Genomic DNA, 18,556 nt, shown 5'->3' with positions numbered 1-18,556 from the left:
GAATTTTGTTTTGCAGTCGAATAACAGTATTAGGGAGCCAGGATTTAATTGATTTGGAGACGAGTCGAGGTGTTTATTTTCATAAAAACACCCAAACTCTTAGACGAATATTATCACACTTAATATGCGAAATATTTCTGTATATAGTTTAAATTAAATAATATAAAATGAATTTCATAAGGATTACAAAATAAAACCAATGCAATGTGCAAATTATGTTTAAATTTTTTAATTTAGCTCGACCGTGGAAGTAATCAGGGCGTGTTATTCTACTCCCGTACACTAGATGGCGCTTTGTCACGTCTCCCTAGACGATGTATTATTTCGACGTCCTTTAAACTAAGTTTGCATTCATTATGAATAAAATATGGCAATTTGGTGAGTATATATATAGCCAATCCAACTTATATACGTACCTCCTATTATTATTACGATTAACCGCGATTTTCAAATTTAACACTACCTTCCCATCGGAAGGTATAAGAGAAATACCGATATATCGATATTTTACGAATTGTCCATACTAGGCGAACTCATCTATATCGATGTGTTCATGTTGGGCGCCAAAATTTCATTTCCGCTCTAATTTAAACACAACAAAACTCGTTCTACTTTCTCGAATAATCATATCACCATTAATATAGTAAACAAAGGAGATATATTATAAAAGGCATTATAAAAACTATATGTAAAAACGTAAAAACAACATATGTATAACAATTTGTTCAACAATAAGCCAAATAATCGTAAGCATATTTGGTAATTTAGTCATTTTAGTGTAGAGAACGTTTGCATTCTAAAAGATAAACATGAAGGGAAATGAACGAATGCTGTATAAACTCTAAAAATATTATAAGATAGCTATTTACTTTGCTTAGTTTTTAAAAGACGATTTAACTTATTAAAGTGCCTTTTCTGAGGAACGCCTTAAGGTAATTTCGAATTTTAGCTAAAGTGTAGATAATTTTTATGTTTTATTGAATGACTGCATACAGCAGTAATTCCTTTTTTGAATTTGTAATCTAATGATTATGCAATAATACAAATTTAGAATTCTAGTGCAGCATTAAAGAAACGAGGTGTGGATTTGTAATATTGTCGACACTCGTGCACTTACATCCATGTGGAAAAAGTTGGACACTTGATGACCACAAGTGTGGATTGCGAGGTGAGAAATAGATAGAAGGAAATCCAAATCAAATGCATTACCAAAGTTTCTGTCTTCAAAGTTAAGAGACAGTTTGGTTGAGTCTGTGCTTGTGTGTGTGAGAGAGAAATCGAACTCGATTGAGCCGTACCCAAAACAAGAGTTAAGGCGACTAAGACTTGGCTTACCTTACAATACTGTTCCCATCAACTCCTTGCAAACTGAGTTTGCGCCAAGCGAATTCAAAGTGACAAGAGTAACAAGTTGTTGCTGCTTTGCTCTTGCACTGTTCTTATTTTATGCTCTCACCTCACACAGAGAGAGACAGCGAGAGTCAGAGAGCGAGCGGTTGTGGGGTGGGTGCGTGCGTTAGTATGTGTGAGCGCGAGAGTGAGAGTGAGTAAGTGGTTTGGCTGGCAGGCGGTTTTTGGAGTCGGCTCTCTTTTCGCCGCAATCGCCTTGAACTCGCTGTCGCAGCGATAAAGCTTCGATAGGACGACGTCCGCTGAAACCAAATCACATCCTTCTGTTAATCCGAAGAGTGCACAACACTTTGCCCGCAGTCGCAATCGCAATCGCAAATCGTAGTCGCATTCGCAATCGCAGTTCACACATTGTTGCTTTTCTTGGTGCGTAAACTTTGGCGATTCGCGCGACAGCAAATAGAAATTGAACGAATCGCAAAATGGATATCTCAGCCTATCAGCACATGAACATTCGCATGAGCACACGGGGCAAGCGACCGTTGCGGAATCTAACGCCAAACGACAAAGTCCGTGCCATTCAACGCATTCATAATGGCGAGACGAAAGCAAGTGTATCCCGGGACATTGGTGTACCAGAGTCCACACTCCGTGGCTGGTGTAAAAATGAGCAAAAGTTACGGTTTATGTGCCGCCAATTGGGCAGCGACAATTTGGGCCAACAGCTGGCCACACACGGTCTCGATACACCGCCCGAAAAACGCGCCAAACTAGAGCTACAGCTGCTGCCGCCAAAGTTCGCCACAATGCCAGGCTACGATGAGCTGGGCGGATTCAGCGGTCTGCCATTTCCAGCCATGGATTACAGTTCCCACAACGAAGCGCTGCTCGAGAAGATCGCCTTGGTCGAGTTTCTCAAGCGCAACGGCCTTCACACCGAAGATGTTCGCTCTGCCGGCACAGATCCTGCCTCACCAGTGACCAACAACAGCGGTGGTTACTCCACCAACAACATGGTGCATCAGCTCAATCTCTTGGCACTCTTCAACTCCAAGTTGTCACCCAAGGTGGAACACAACACAGCAACAACTCCAACAGCAGCTACCATTCCTAATCTCAATCTCAGTCTAAATTCAAAGACTACGGACATTCAATCGGATAAGACCAAGAAATACAATTGTCCGCTGCTAAGTGTAAAGAATTGGGCCAAGGATCCAGCCAAATCCACCCAAATGCCATTTGCCCAACCGCCGTACAGCAATGACAGCAACAACAACGACATCGAAGGCAGAGTCACCACAACATCGACACCCACTCCAGAGATTGTTCCATTAACTGTTCCAGTTCCACCGCAACTGCAAGATGCCGAAGCTCAAGCCCAGGGACAGGGTCAGGGAGCATTGCTGGATTGGTGCAAAATGTTCAGTGCGAGTCTGAACTTTTTTGCCTTCGCCGCTGCTGCGGCTTCAATGCATCCGGGAGCAGCAGGAGCAGCAACTGGAACCCCACTTGGCAGCGAGCCAGATTTACATGGCTTCAACGATGTCCTGCTTAAGCGCCTGAGTCCTTCGGTGCACAGCGAGTCCTCGAAGGAGAGCTACTACGACAGTGAGCCAGAAGATCTATCCGTGCGCTCGTGTGCCTCAAAGGTCTCGAGTCCGGCCAACAGCAGATCTCAGAGTCCGGACAAGAGCAGCACCTCGAGCACATCGATTCACAGCGATGGCGAGCAATAGTCAATTCGAGAATCTCCTCACACATTGTAGATATTTGCATAAAAGTAACGAGTATTTTTCAAGTTTCAATTGCTCAAGTTTCGGGTCTTTTAAGCGTCGTCGTACATCAATAAACTCAACTAGATTTCTCAATCATAAAACCTATTTTAATCTGGCCAAGATAGCAAATTGCCGCCAAATAATTGAGTATACTACTCTTCAGATTTTAATCAATGCAATAAGTATTCAAATAATAAACAACAATAACAATAACTAAAACAAAAACGAAAACAAAAACAAGAAGAACAAACAACAAGCAACAATACTAATCACGTTTTAATGTCATACCTAACTATTAACAACCATCGTTGACTGTGTATAAATAAAACAAAAATAAAAAACAAAAAAAGAGAAAAGCCAAATGCAATAAAATTTAATTAAGTCGAAACAGTTCTAGTTGTATTTAAATAGCTAATAGCTTCAATTTTTGGCATATCTGTAAACTAATTTATTAGATTTGTTTCATTACGTTGTAAGAATTAAATATCATATTTGTAATTGTAAGTAATTTAATAATTAACTACAACTAATTAATAAACTAATGAGATGCAAATATACATTCATGCGAGTATAGTTCAAAATAATCAACAAATTGTGTTTATTACTTCATTGGTTTCAGCATTTATTTCAGTTCAGCGTTTTCTATATAGAGTTTCGATGTTCCATAGACTTCCAAATTGTTCATAGTTTTTTTTTATTTCTATAAAACAATTTGCAGATTATGAATGGACCTTAGATTCTGGCTATTTTATATCATTCATGAACAGAATTTTAAATATCTTTTTCAACTTCATTATACGAGTCTTGTGAGCTTCAAAATTCATCATAAGTTAAGGAAAAAATTTAAAATCGAAGGTTTAGTAGGGAAATCTTATGTTTGACAAGATTTTTTAGACTTATTATAATAATTTGCGGTTATTTTGTATTAAAGCAATAACACAAAGTCACTGTAATCAGTTGTGCAACTATTTCAATATGTGTGATACGCCAATGATCATTAATGAAGACATTGCAAATTCGGAATGAATTTAATTGTTTTCTTTTTGATAAGTTTATAGTTTCTATATTTGAAGTAATACAATAAATACACGCTTTACTTTAAAGTCGCAAGTAAGTATTAATGAATATATTTTTTCAAATTATTTTATAATTATTTGTTTAATTCTAAGACTTTTTGGATTAGTCTGTCTACAAATCAATGAATACCAAAAGCAGAAAGGCGTTGCAAGCAGTGCACTGCTTGTAAAGCGAAGGTCTTTTCTTGCAAGCAGTTCAAGGGCATGAAACCTTTGAAATGCAATTTCACTTTCCTGGTTTATTTATAGTGATCCCGCGATCTTAGATATTTAAATATCTTACAGTAGCTTCAATGGTTTCTATAATTAGTAAATATACTTGGACTCATGATATTCAAATCTTGATAATGCCGATAGACGAACTTGCTCCGGTGCATGTCGAAATTGCCTTCATTCGAATTATTGCGAGCTGGAAGAAAACAGTGGCGGATGAAGTTGGCGATGACCGTGACACGTAAACAGGTTAAGATGGTTTTTGGATAATGGGCTCATCTAGTGCCTGGCAAAAAAAAGTCTAGGTATAAATTTGCCTGCAAGAATGTGCAGAAGTTGCAACGAAATTGTCTGCAGAGTGGCAGCATCGAAGTGGCAGCAACAGCAGTTGCCGAGCTGGACTCGAAGCTGGAGTTGGAGTTGAAGTTGAAGTTGGAGTCGAAGCCAGAGCCGCAGCCGCAGACGAATTATTGGTTCACCTTTTGGTAAAATTAAATATCGCGTGTTGGTAATTTCCGCTTGGCTTCTCGTTGCTGCTGTTGCCGCTGTTGCTGCTGCCAACTCTGCTGCTGCTGCCAACGGTTGAAGTTGAAGCGAATTATTACGATGATTACGCGACTGACAATGCTCCCATGCATTCATGTCGTCCATCCGGCCATCCAACCATCCAACCATCCAGCCATCCAGCGATCGAAAGCAAGCGAGCTTTCTATGCATGCGTCGTCCATCCATCCACATTGCATGCGAGCTGCTCGATCGTTGCTTTTGCTTGTGGACATCTTCGTGGCATTCTGGATGAGGATAAAATTACTTAAAAGCGAACCTCTGGGCATATCAATAGTATTGGCATCCAACCGCTGTCAATATTGTGACGCCTCGTAACCCGGCTGATCCGTAACCGATCGCCAAAAAGGAATCATTATATTTAGGTGCACATTATATGCACACACACAAGTACATTGAACGAGTACATATAAATTTACGCACATACATACATTGTACTGGTAATTAAGTTGGTAAAAGACCAAAGGAAACGAATTTTATGTTTGTGGTGGTTAACAGTCATCAACAATTTGTGCTCTCATTCATATTACCATATGTGTAACAATGTGAGTGTGTGTCGAGACTCAATTTGTCTGACAAACTCGCAGCATATGATTGACAATTATAGCAGCAGGTTAACCGATCGCATTGTCTCGATTCCGCAATTCAGCCACGTTTCGAACCAAGCCGAACCGCCATCAACATCACCATCGCCATCCACTACACCACCATCACCATCAACGCCACCGCCACCGCCACCGCAACTTTACCGGATGGCCCCTGTAATTAAAGTTTGCGTGCCGACGGAATGAATGTTGCTGATATTGTTGCCATATGCATGTGCTGCACATATGTACAATTTACACAATATATACTTGTAAACTGGAACATTTATGTAAAATATTTTTATAATTTAACAAGAACATTGCCGTATTTTTAATATAAAAATATATAAAGATTTATTTACTTATATTTATGTTAATTATTTGCATTTAGCATACGCCACAGTTTAATAATTTTAATCTGTCTTCGTTTGCTACATTTGGTACATTTATAAAAGAAATTGTACAATTTTTCTACATGTGTACATTCGATGTTTTCAGTTTGCAATAATTTATATTAATTACAATATTAATTTGCACTCGTTTATCAAGTTTGGTATATTTTAAACATAGTTGGTACATTTCATTTGCATTGGTATATCAAATCATTTAGTTTGGAAATTTCACTTTTCTAAATTATTTAGCACAGTTTCAAACTTGGTGAACAATGCTTATTTATTTAGTAAATAATTATCTATGTAGGTAATAAATAATAATTTGGTACCAATTATTGCAAAAAAATACAAACATTGATTTGTACAATTGTATTAAGATGGGCTCGATTGGTGAGAAGAGGGTATAGATTAAGCTTATTTTATTAGTGTAATACTTATACTTGTTATAAAATAAGTCATAAAAGTAACTCTTTCTTGCATAACGTAACTAACCTCTTTCCAACATCGATTATTATTGAGACCTCCAGCAATTGTACAATAAACTAAACGGCTTTCCAATAAATAATCTTTTATCAAAAATATTCACACTTAAGTCATTAAAGCTTCTAGTTAATGTATGAGCTTATGTGCTGTGTTTTGTTTTTGCTTGTGTGTGAGTGAGTGCAAGGACTTTTATAGCCAATTTATTCTCGATCGCATCTCGATCGCGTTTGAATAATTGGCAGCAAAAGATACGTTTGCCACTTTTGAGCAGGCTCGACTGGCTCTCTTTCTGCGTTTTGCGTGTTGAATGGTTTTTCATTCTCTAGCATGCAGCAATTACAATCAGATTAGTTGCATGTCTCCTTTGCCCCCGTCCTCACCTCCATACGCCCCTGGGGCGCTTCTTTGATGCAAGCGTGAAATCGCATTAAGAATGCGACGCGATGCTGAGGTTAATCGCTCATTAGTTTCTTCAAAGATGTTGTATGTTGCGCCTTTTGTGTCACTTATAATTTCAAGTAAATACAAATCCAGGCATTTAAATTTATTCAGCAGCAGCGTAATGGGCATAGTATAAAGCTGAGAACTCTTGACTGAAGAGTTCTTACTTATTATTTCTGATTTGTTTGTATTATATTCTATACTTATTAAAATCTAGGCTACATTTATGTCCTTTTATTGTGGGCATCAAAAACAAAAAAAACGAGAAAAGGAAACACAAAATTTGTAGACAGACAAAGAGTTTCGCACAATGTTGGACAAAAGTTTTCACAATCGTTCTACAAATTTACATACAAACGTACGTATAGTACGTATGTATGTATTTATTTTTATTTTTTTCTTTCGTTTAACAACATGGAAATGGAAACGGGCATCTTTCGCAAATAATCACTTTTTTTGTCTTTTGCTGGAATTGTGTTTTTGTTTTCATATTTCTTTTTCTAGTTCTCTCTGCTGTGTATTGCTCTATTACTTCTTTGTCCTTGCTAAACATCAAAGTCTATCTTTGGACCTTTGTCATCATGGTGTTTTCACACCCTGCGCCAAAAGCGTAACAAGTACGAATAATCCAACTCGACATAGCTCGACTAGCATTATGCTCTGCGGTGTAAAGGATTAAGAATATATTTATTTAAATCAATACAAGTGTTAATAGATACTAGTTTATGATTTGTTCTCTACTAAGTTTAAATAAATAAATAATTGTTGTTCTTTTTTATAGATTCAGATATTAGGTGAAACTTTAAAGGTAAAAGGAGACGTGAGAAAGTTCTTCGACTACTTGGGCACTAATCTCACCATAAAATGTTAATCTTATCTGAGCCAACAATGACATATTACTTGAGTGTCCTTTGTCAGACTGACACGACGCGTCTGGAAGTTTGGAGCTTATTAGAATAAAAGGCACAAGCCTTTAAGGCAGGGGAACAGTGCTCTACGTTATCCTTGACAATCGACTCATACCAGCAAACACTAAATAAACCTTTGTCGAGTGGATTCTAGTAAAGAAATCATTTTGCTGCAAATCAAATGGATGTCATAAGAGGCAAAACTTAAGCATTATACATTTAGAAGGTTGACAAATTGTTTAAAAATGTTAAGAGTTTATCAGAAAAGTTGAACACTGTCCTCATAAGAAATGACAATGTTTGACTTGAGTACTGTTGTGAGTTGTAAAGACATTCGCATAACTCAATTACACCCTCTTGGAATGGGATTGAGAACAGGGTATAAAGAGCGTAAAACCAACGCGACAATGTTTTGTGTATGCAAACAAAACATTCTCATACTTATTTCAAAATATTCATTATAAAGCGCGCGTCACAAGGATGTTGTCGTCATGTGTAAGTAATACAAAAAAAAACTAACCCTTCTTCCCTTCCCTTTCCTTTTCTTATTCTTGGGGTGCACTTTCTCCAATGCATACAAAACCTTGGGTTGGTAAACAAAGGAGCAAAGGTCATTCTAACGTAGATTTCATCAACATTCGGCAAAAGCGTCAATGAATTTCTGATGTCCGGCCAGAGAATCCGTTAGCAGGACATCACAGTTGCCCATAACAAAATGTTTCGTGAGAAAAGGGACTTATTATCTCCCAATCCTTCGCTTATTATTATTTCTCTGGTAATTTGTGTCCGGTTTGATAATGGAAAGACAAACATACTATGTGCGTTTGACGCTTGATAAATTAAGGCTCGATACCGGTTGTGTTTTTATTTTTTTATTAGACTGTCACCGAAAGTGATTTGAAAAATTAGGTAGTCGGATCTGCAGGATATGAATTCTTAAGCAGTCATTTGCGTATACCAGCATCTAATCTTAACAAATGACCCAAAGTGCCGCTTCATCAGTGACGGCGCCAAACTGGTCTTCCGTACCAATCGGCCCATAACGGAATATCCTTTGAGAGTGTCCTGCGACTCTACTTTACAACAACATGTTTGTAACGGGATTTCAATTAGACGCTCTTTCTTATGCTGATCACTAATCGAGTAAGTGAGCAATATACATATAAATTAAGTATATGTAAGGAATTTACAATTTTCGTTTTCGTTAAATACTTTGAATACTGTTGCTACACAACTTTTTGTTGCTATATTTCAACGATTTCAACAGGTGATGGTAATCTTCATATTTTATTATACTCTTCAGGTCCGTGTTTTCAATATCCCTATAAAGTAATACAAACTTTGTATTAAAAAAACTATTTGTTAAAAAAGTACAATCAAAGCCTATTTTATTTAGTAAATGTTCAAATATATAATTATAAATAGTTTAAATATAAGTTATTATTGTTGTTATAAGTTATGAAGTATTGAAACCATATATGATTATTGTCAATTTTTTCATCTACATCAAAAATTTCAGAGGTCAAATCCTTATAATAACCAATTTATTGCTCTTTCCACATTGCCAATTGAAGTAGTCAACTTTGATGATGAACGGTTTTTAATCGTTTTTAATCTCCAGTGAAATTTGATATGTACTCGTATTTGACGCTCATCTTATATTTGCGTTCAATTTATAATTTACCACCTTTTTCGGTCAATACAAATTGAATTCAATAATATAATTATACAATATATGGGTAATTCCATGACGGAATTTGTCCCCTGCGAGACTCTTTACATTGAATTTTTTAAAACTGTTTCAGTTTATGTTATTTTCACTGCAGTGCACTGTAAAAAGTTTCGCACGGGACAAATTTCGCAATGGAATTACCCATTGCGGACATCTCTATTAGAATTCTTTCTTACATACGAACTTTTATGAAAATTGATATTGACAAAGACAAAAGCAACAATTTTATAGATTACAATTTAAAATAAGTTTAAGTACAATACAAAATCTTGTGTGTATTCCTCATTGTTAGTTTCTACTTTCTTAGGCAATTACTCGATTTTGGTCTGATTAATGCTAGGCATATTGAACGTACGTAGTATGTATAACAAGTTTGCGTATCTGCGTATAAATGTATGTTGGTGTTTCGGTAAGACTAATTGTGAGTTTTTGGCAATAGTGGACATGAGAAGGTTCATTAACTATTTTAATTGGTCCAGAGAGTGGCAAACGAAATGTGCTACGAATATAATGAAAAGTTTTTCATTTTGTTTAAAATGGTTTACGCTTTAACGGCCAGGTTGGTCCACAGCACACTATACACGAGTGTATGTGAGTGTGTGTGTGTGTGAGTTGGTCATTTATAATAGCTGTGAGCACATAAGCATATATAGTATATATGCTATACATTATGTATATATTATGTATAGGGGTTTGTGTGTAAGTATATAGGATACAAATGTCAGAAAGAGGCCTAGTTTTGTGTCATGTGCGGAGGTGGCATTAAAAAACAAACCCTTTTACTATACTTGTTGTTAAACAAACTTGCGATGTCTATTTCAGCACTACACACACACACACACTCTCGCATACACGCACACCTCATAACACAGATGGTGTCCCGGCTCCAAAGTGGACAGAATTTAACGTGCCACCGACTCGTTTAATAATTGCTCAGAGTGCGGTGCGATTTGGGTATGCGCGTTAGAAACTCGCTGGACCATCAGCCTTGTCGTTAGGCCTGTCAGCTCGACCCAAAACCGGACTGGTCCAGCGGCAGGGGAAGTGGCAGGGGACTATGACCGGGACCGGGGACCGGACCGAACCGGACCGGACCGGCTCAGAATGGACTAGAGCATTTGCGAGCAGCTCAAATTTGTGATAGATGCGGTTTGTGGAGGCTGGACAAATGTTCGCGAGGTGTTTGTTGTGCACAGCACAGCACACGCACACCATTCCACCTCGACGACGACGACGACGACGACGACGGTCCGTTGTAACCCCAAAGTGTCCAGAAAAGGGATGAAACGGCTGAAAAATGCTTACGACTGGGTTTTTGGAAAATGTTATTACGAATATATTATGCGCATACACATACATATCAAACATACATATATATACATATATATATATATATATATATACATTTGTATGTCTGTATGTAGTGCGTGAACTTTCATTAAAAATACATACATAGACACTTATGCCTATAAGTGTATGTACATTACATAAGTGTGCGTATATACAGCTGGAATAAATAAGTATGTATGTATGTAGGTGTTTGTTGTAAATGAAAAGCGTGTATCATAAGATGCGTTGCTATGTATGTAAATATTTGTGCAGATATGTACTACAAAGCACGCCAAGTATATTTATGTACGAATATGTGTGTACCCTTTACACACTCGTAAAACTGTAACAGTGGTCAACAGATTGGCAAAGGTTCGTTAAGCCCACGAACACCAAATGTCCGTCCTGATAGAAGGTTATTCTTCGTCGCGATGACGATGGAGATGGTCCTCGAAATGGAAATAGGAATGGGAATGGGAATGGCGATGGTGATGGGAATGGCGATGGTGATGGCGATGGGGTTCAGCGGCGGGCAGGATATTATGTTTAGTCAAATCTAACTTTTCTCAAAATAGGGTTAGTAGTGTAATCAAAATGCCACAGTGAAGTAGTAAAATTTGACATAAATTTTACAGCTCACACGTGGCAGCGATTGATGCTGAGGTGATTCCCGCTGGACAACAGGTCACTATCGTGCTCTTTTCTGCTCTCTTCCTCTGCCATGTCCTATGGTGGATGAATGTGCTAGGATGGGCTTGGGTAATTACGAGTACATGAATTTTTGTTCATCTCAACACAACTCACTAACTCTGTAATGCGTATAAAGGGTTTGATTACAAACTTTGAAAGTCTTTGTCCAAACGTCCTTGCAAAATTTCAATTGGGAACATTGCTTTTACTTTTGAGTAAAATAAAATACATGTGAAAATATAGAAACACGAAAGGTTAGTGCTTATTTTTATATATTTATTAAAAACGTTGCTCTGTTATACATACTATATATTGTACATTTAGAATGAATTCGTTTAATCTAACATGTTGATTTTTTTTAATCTATTGGAGCGGTTCATACAATAAAGTATCCGACGAACTAATGAAATTGTTTATTATGTTGTATAACACATGAAATGTCTTCTTTAAAATAAATTGACTCTTACACAATATAAGAACAATTCCAATTTCTAGATATTTAATTCAATAAAGCTAACAGTATAGAATAGAAGTCGACCAATAGAATCCCTCTAGACCATTCAACGTTTTCTTCTATTCCCTAATGAATTTCAGTTCCAAAAGAAGGTAAACATTTTCAATGCTGTAGCATCTAATTTTTATAAAGCTTCACTCATCTATTTTGTATAAAGATTCAAGGTAAATTAACCTTATCGGGCAGTTTTGCAAAATTAGTTTTGGATGTAGTGAAGTCAAAGGTAACAACATTACAACAAAATTATGTAACAGGCAGGAGGCATCCCCGATCCCAGAGACAGATCTCAGAGACTATAACAGGATGTGTTATTATTGCATTCAGTTCACCACTTGTGGCAACTCAAATTGACAAAAATCGAATAGCAATAATAACTGCAGTAGTTATGATTCCTAAAAATATGGTTGTAACCAGGTAAACATTAATAAATTTACATACAAAAAATAGTTTTAACATGTTATATGTTATTATTATAAAAAAATGGCTGTAGCGGTCGTCTTAGTTGCTCTGCTTGACAGTCTGGTGTACTTGACCATCTAGAACTTTAATGTATATTTTGAATGTCGATATCCCATAACATATATAGTTTTCGGCATACATGAATTTAGTATTTTTCGGTTTGTTAATTTGGTATACTTTTAGAATATTAGCTTACTGGTTTGCTTTTATTGAAATTGGGATGGGACTTAACTTACTTTCTTGTTTGTATATGTGTTGGCATTTAAAATATTTTAGTTACTAGTAATTATAAAAATGGTTCAATTCTTTATTTTGCATTCTTAATATATGAAAATGATTTGCTTTAAGAAATAAATTTGATTTATTATATACTAGATATTATAAAATAGATTAAAGTAAAGTAAACCAAAATATAGATGAGTACAATATAATAAGATTAACTTACATAGTTATATTAAGTCTGCATTTCTTTTCCAGCTGAATTCAGTGAGTGATATTAACATAATTAAGTATTAATACAGTTTTATTATTCCTTACTTAATAATCATGTTTTTCTCACATTCATATGATTGCTATCCAAATGTGGTTTCTAAAATGCTTCATAATCCTTATGCTGACAATTGAATAATATCTTATCAAATATATGGTGCTTTTGACATCAATCTTTCTCAAAGGTAAAAGCATAATTGTATTTTCTTTTAAGCAATGAAAATTTACATTGTCATAAAATAAAAGATTCACGATTTATTCATATATAAAAACTTTTGAAAGAGAGGCTAAAAGATTTAGCAGTAAATTACTGCCGATGACTGTGCTAAACTTTGATTATGATGATGATATTTGGAGACTATAAAATACAAATTATTGAATATTTACATGTGTGTAAGGAGTCGAATCTTGCTGTGAGCATTTCAATAATGTTTACTTTTGCGCTTGTTTGAAGACTTTTACAACTGCATCGGAGAGCTGGAAAGCTGTGCATAGAAATTCTTTATTTACTGACTTTCAAAACTTGCCGAATGACTGAAAAGTTTTCTTGACCTTGTAAACTTTGAGAGACTTACACGAAAAGAATTTAGCCAAACCTAGACGTTCGAAGTAAGTTTTTCTCTCATTCTCATTTGGGTCGTTGAAGGCGAAACGCATTAAGAAGCGGTATATAACAAGATGTATATACAATCATAGATAGGTGTGTATCAACAAGTGGGTCATTCTATTCAACTATTCAACTATACAAACTGTATATATATATCCATTTTATTTAAGTTCATTTTTTATGTAGTAGCAAGCATTGATCAAATGCACTTTTTAGCATCGTTTGGAATTCGGTAGGGCTTCATTTAGGACTCCTTTACTCCTTAGCTCCCTTGACTTCCTGCCACTGCTATTCAGAGTCAGAGTCAGAGTCAGATGCATATGTATCAGTTTCAGTGCTTTTGGCAGCTGTTGAATGGCCGCACTTTTTTTCCATATTCAATGTTTGTGCCCCGGATGCTTCGTTGCCAAAGGTGTTGCATTCAAATCGCAGCGGCAAAAAATTCACTTTTCGAGTGTTTCGCGAAGCTAACAGAAAAAAGAACAAAAAACGAAATCGAGAAAAGAAAGCTGCCATGAATAACGGCATTTTTGGGTTAGCACGCATCAAAATTGCACCATATGGAAATTTAGTTGGCAACTGCCGTGATATCGTTGACGCCGAGCAATGGACGCAAAAAAGTGCAGCTGCGATGCGAGCGAAGGTCAATCAAGTGACTCCGTTTTTTTCGAGTGTGTGTGGCCAAGAGGCAGCAGCAGCAGCAGCAACAGCAACAGCAACAACAGAATGGCAACTGCCAACTGCCAAATGCCTTTCACCAATGCGCCAAAATTGCGGTAAAACAAAAACTGCGGCCGTCACACAGCTCACTAAGCGCTGCGAGCCACGGGCATAAAAAAAGCGCCGAACAACGTGCAGTCCAAGTGGACAGACGGACAGAAGGACGAGGCCGCGCCATTTAAGGGGATTAGGCAGTCAGTTGGAAACCGCTTGTTTGCCCAGTGGCATGCATCTTGATGCACTTGACTCTTTTTTCAGCCGTTTCTGTTTCTGCATACACCGCTACCACCGTCGCCTTCTGCTTCACTACGTCTTTGGCTTCGCTCGGAGTGCAGCAGAAACAGCCAAAGTGCCACTGGCACATGTGGTCCACAGTCTTTAGTCCTGTGTACTGCGTCCTGAATCGCGTTCGATGTGGCGTCATCGTCATGTGATACTGTCGCCGATTAGGCATGTATGGACGTGCAAAGTGCTTGTGATGTGTGTATTTTGGATGTTTGTTGCTTTTTGACACGACGACCACAGCGGCTAAAGGCGGAAAAAATAGTTTTTTTTCAGCGTTTGCATTCCACGATTTTCGGACTTGGCTGCAGGCATGTTTCTATTTGCCACAGCTTAACAGTTTAATTGGACAACATTGTTTTATAGGTCACAATGGAGCTGCATTCTGCACTTAGCAATCTAATATTTCATCGCTGTATCTCTACTAAAATTATTATTGGATTTGAAGATCTTTGATCTTTGATTTATTGAGGATAAACTAAGATGTGCATAGAATTAACATCTTTTATTGTGTACGTTTTAGTTGATCATATTATCATACAAATTTAAATTATATAAAATTAACATTAATATAATTAATCAAATTACATTTGTTGGACTTTATTTTAATGTATCTCTCTTATAAGACTTTGTAGATGGCTATGATTATACAAAGTGAATAAACAACAGCCACACACGGAATTAATATTAACTTCACATAAGTTTAATCTTTAGTATAAGCATACTCATTTTAGATAGACACTTCAATCTATATATACGGTTGATCAAAATAATCATCAGAGATTTAATTGTATCTCCTTACCTCACACATCAGCTCAATATTAATATCAAGCAAAAACGTTTTTGTTAAAACACGTCATATTTCTTAGTTTAAATAACATGTTGCTTAACATACACACATACTATAATAATACTTCAATATTCTGGTAGTTTGATTTATAAGAATTTCGAAAATGTTGAATACTTTTGAATATAAACGAATATACATACGTGGTATTCCAAATGTAACTTTATCTGAGTAATGAACTTTCAAACCAAACATCATAGGTAATAAATATATAGTATATATACTGTAGAATCGGGTTATAGCGACTTTCAAGGGACCGATGATTTTTCATCGTTATACCCGGAAGACGGACTAACGTAAAAGGTTTTAAAAAAGTTTTTTTTGTTTATTTTATGGTTGCCATGTTCGTAATAGGTTTTTAAAATAAAGTAAATTAATTTTTTAATCAAACCAAAAATTGTAAAATTTTAATTCAATAACATGGTTTTTTCATAATAAGTGGTATACATATTATATTATATATGCGTAATTATAAGCATAAGTTAAGGCGACAGCTAAAACTAACTGGGAATTGTGAAAAATTTCGTCGGTATATGTAAGTCGCTAAAAGCGGAGACCCTTTCATATAAGTTTGTATGGGGACCAACCAAGCCTTCGAGTTCTCGTCGCAAAACCCGACGGACACTATAACCGGAGTCGTTATAAGATATAGCAGGAAATGTAATATTTTAAAATTTGCTTATAATTATACCCGCTTAAAATTGGGTAATAGGTTATTATAACTTTGTGCCTGCCGAAAATGCATGTAACAGACAGAAGAAGGACTCTCCGAACCCATAAAGTATATATATTTTTGATCAGCGTCAGCAGTTGAGACGATATAACTATTTCCTTCTGTCTGTATGAAGACCTAGATCTAAGAGATAATAAGAAATGCAGATTTAAGTATTTTTGCACGTAGATCAAGTTTGTTTACATTATTACCACACCCACTTCCGCCCCGCACAACAAAAAAAAAACGAATAACAAGCCTAATTTTTAAGCTAGAGTTGATTTTTTGTCATACTCGTCCAATAATAACTGCAGTATTTATGATTACTGAAAATTCATTTATGATCAGTAAGGAATCGCGTGTAAAGCTTTGGATATATTTTAGTATTTTCGCGGTATATTAATTTGGTTTATTTAGGAAATATTACAAATGGATAGCGTGTATCTCACGGTCGAGCTTTATTTCTTGTTTACCATTCAGTCAAGATTCCATTGATTAATGAGACGCGTTTTACGTGTTATATAAATTGATTTTTGTGATACGTAGCAACTGATAATATATTTTATGTAATTGTAGTAGATATGTATGTATAACAGTTAACCATTGGATCAATTGTTTTAATGGCTAATACACGATTTCACCATATCAATTTCGTATTATTCTGCGTTTACTTTCACCAAAGGTGGCATATGAGTCGAATACTAAAATAATTAAATCAAATAAATTGTGCGTACTTATACTAATAATTTTTAATTATTATAATTTATATTTAAATATAAGGTCTAATCTGGGAGTTGGTATTAGATAGACTTTCAAGGATACTTCTATTGAATAGAGGTAGGATAAGGTATTTTCATGATTGCCCAACCAACTTTATTTAGCTATGAATTTTGTTATAAGGAAAGGTTGCTCCCAGAAATGTTTCAAAGTGCGGTTGGAGACAATTTCAATTATTGGACGCCTTCGCCATCTCAGCTCTGTGTTATTTTAGTGCAGATGCCTTGCGAGTAAATTGAGAGAGAAATAGCCAGACTCAGCGTAGGAGTATATATTTAATAAGGGAATCCATTGTAGGAGGTGTCTTGTTTTGCATATGGTTGTTCATCGAGGAGTTTTGGTCTCTCTTAGATGCGAGACGAATAATTGCTTGCGCTTTGGTGTGGAAGATAACTTGGAGCAGTTCTTGGCTAACGAAATGGAAGCCCGAGTCCAGCCAAGATGTCGGACTCAGGGTAGAGCTGTCCACTTGCAGGACGAACGATGTCCTGCCTTCATATAGGCGGCGGTTATATTCATGTGCGCGTGTCGTGGGTATTTGAATTCTCCCAGTTTGGTATGTATTACAGATATGTGTATATATATATATTGAAATATGAAAACGTACATATGTGTGTGCTTGTGTGTGTTGTTGTATGTGAGCTAGGTCCTGTCAAAACTAAAGCGCGCCGTTGCCAGAGACAGACATGCACAACTTTTGCTCCATACAATATCAGCAATTTCCTTCGTTAGTCATTCGTTTCCTTCGTCTGCCTTGTGTTGTTATGGCTCCCAATGTCCATCTAGGACGAGAACTAGGACGAGCAGAGCATGAGCTGACGTCCAAGCTGAGGCTGAAGCTGAGGTTCTGGTTGAGGTTGAGGCTGAGGCTAGTCTTTCTACTTTGATGTAGATGTGGAGACCTCCGAGTTCAATGCCTAGGACCGCATCGCATCGCATAGCAGAGAACTGGACTCGACTCGACTGGAGCGAAGAGAATAGCACAAGCAAGCGACGTTTGGACATGTGGACAGCTGGACATGTGGACGTCTCTGGACAAGAGTACAAGAGGACATATCGCCAGCAGACGGCGACCCACGTATATTTCTTCTCCCCCTCCCCGCATATCTCTCTCTGTTATAACTTCTATACGGTCGAGACTCATGCACACTTAGCCATCGCCATCGCCATGGCCATCGCTATGTTACGAGTAGTAGCCAAACGTTTGGCCATGCTAGGTAGAGTCACACATGGACACATAATGTAAATGTCCGCAATTTCTTTTTGGGCATCTCTTGCTGCTGTTGCTTTTGCTGCTGTTGCCGTCAACGTTCTTGCCATTTAGCTTGAATGCGAATCCCTTTCGCCTCGTGCGTCGCCTTACTCTTGACTCCACACACATGCACACACACACACACACACACATATGAATCTAGAAGCAACTTGCGGCCCAGCGCAGATTGCTTCTGCCATCGTCGTCGTCGTAGTCGTAGTCGTCGTCGTCGTCGTCGTTGCTGTCGCCATCGCCACGTTTCCATCATAGCACCCAACCACCTGGCGCCAGGGGCGAGTCGATCGATAATTTCCATAGTTGACCACTGCTGTGTATGCGAATTTTGAAGCGGACATCTGC

At 37.1% G+C, this 18,556-nt stretch overlaps 1 protein-coding gene across 1 annotated transcript; it reads left to right on the top strand.

The window, feature by feature from the left end:
- The first annotated feature begins 1,030 nt into the window (after positions 1 to 1,030).
- LOC133839589 (protein distal antenna-related) lies at positions 1,031 to 3,481 on the top strand. Its single transcript, XM_062271206.1, has one exon. It carries the CDS (start codon positions 1,833 to 1,835, stop codon positions 3,084 to 3,086), a length of 1,254 nt encoding a protein of 417 aa, XP_062127190.1. The 5' UTR covers positions 1,031 to 1,832; the 3' UTR covers positions 3,087 to 3,481.
- Positions 3,482 to 18,556: the final 15,075 nt, after the last annotated feature.

Source organism: Drosophila sulfurigaster, chromosome 2R (genome assembly GCF_023558435.1).
Source record: "Drosophila sulfurigaster albostrigata strain 15112-1811.04 chromosome 2R, ASM2355843v2, whole genome shotgun sequence".
In the NCBI taxonomy this organism is placed as follows: Eukaryota; Metazoa; Arthropoda; class Insecta; order Diptera; family Drosophilidae; genus Drosophila; species Drosophila sulfurigaster.
The sequence above is the reverse complement of the archived record's forward strand: the minus strand, read 5'-3'. Positions and strand labels throughout refer to the sequence as shown.

What these genes read in the sequence shown, in the direction of transcription:
- LOC133839589 (XM_062271206.1), top strand. Translation starts at nt 1,833, where the DNA reads ATGGATATCTCAGCCTATCAGCACATGAACATTCGCATGAGCACACGG.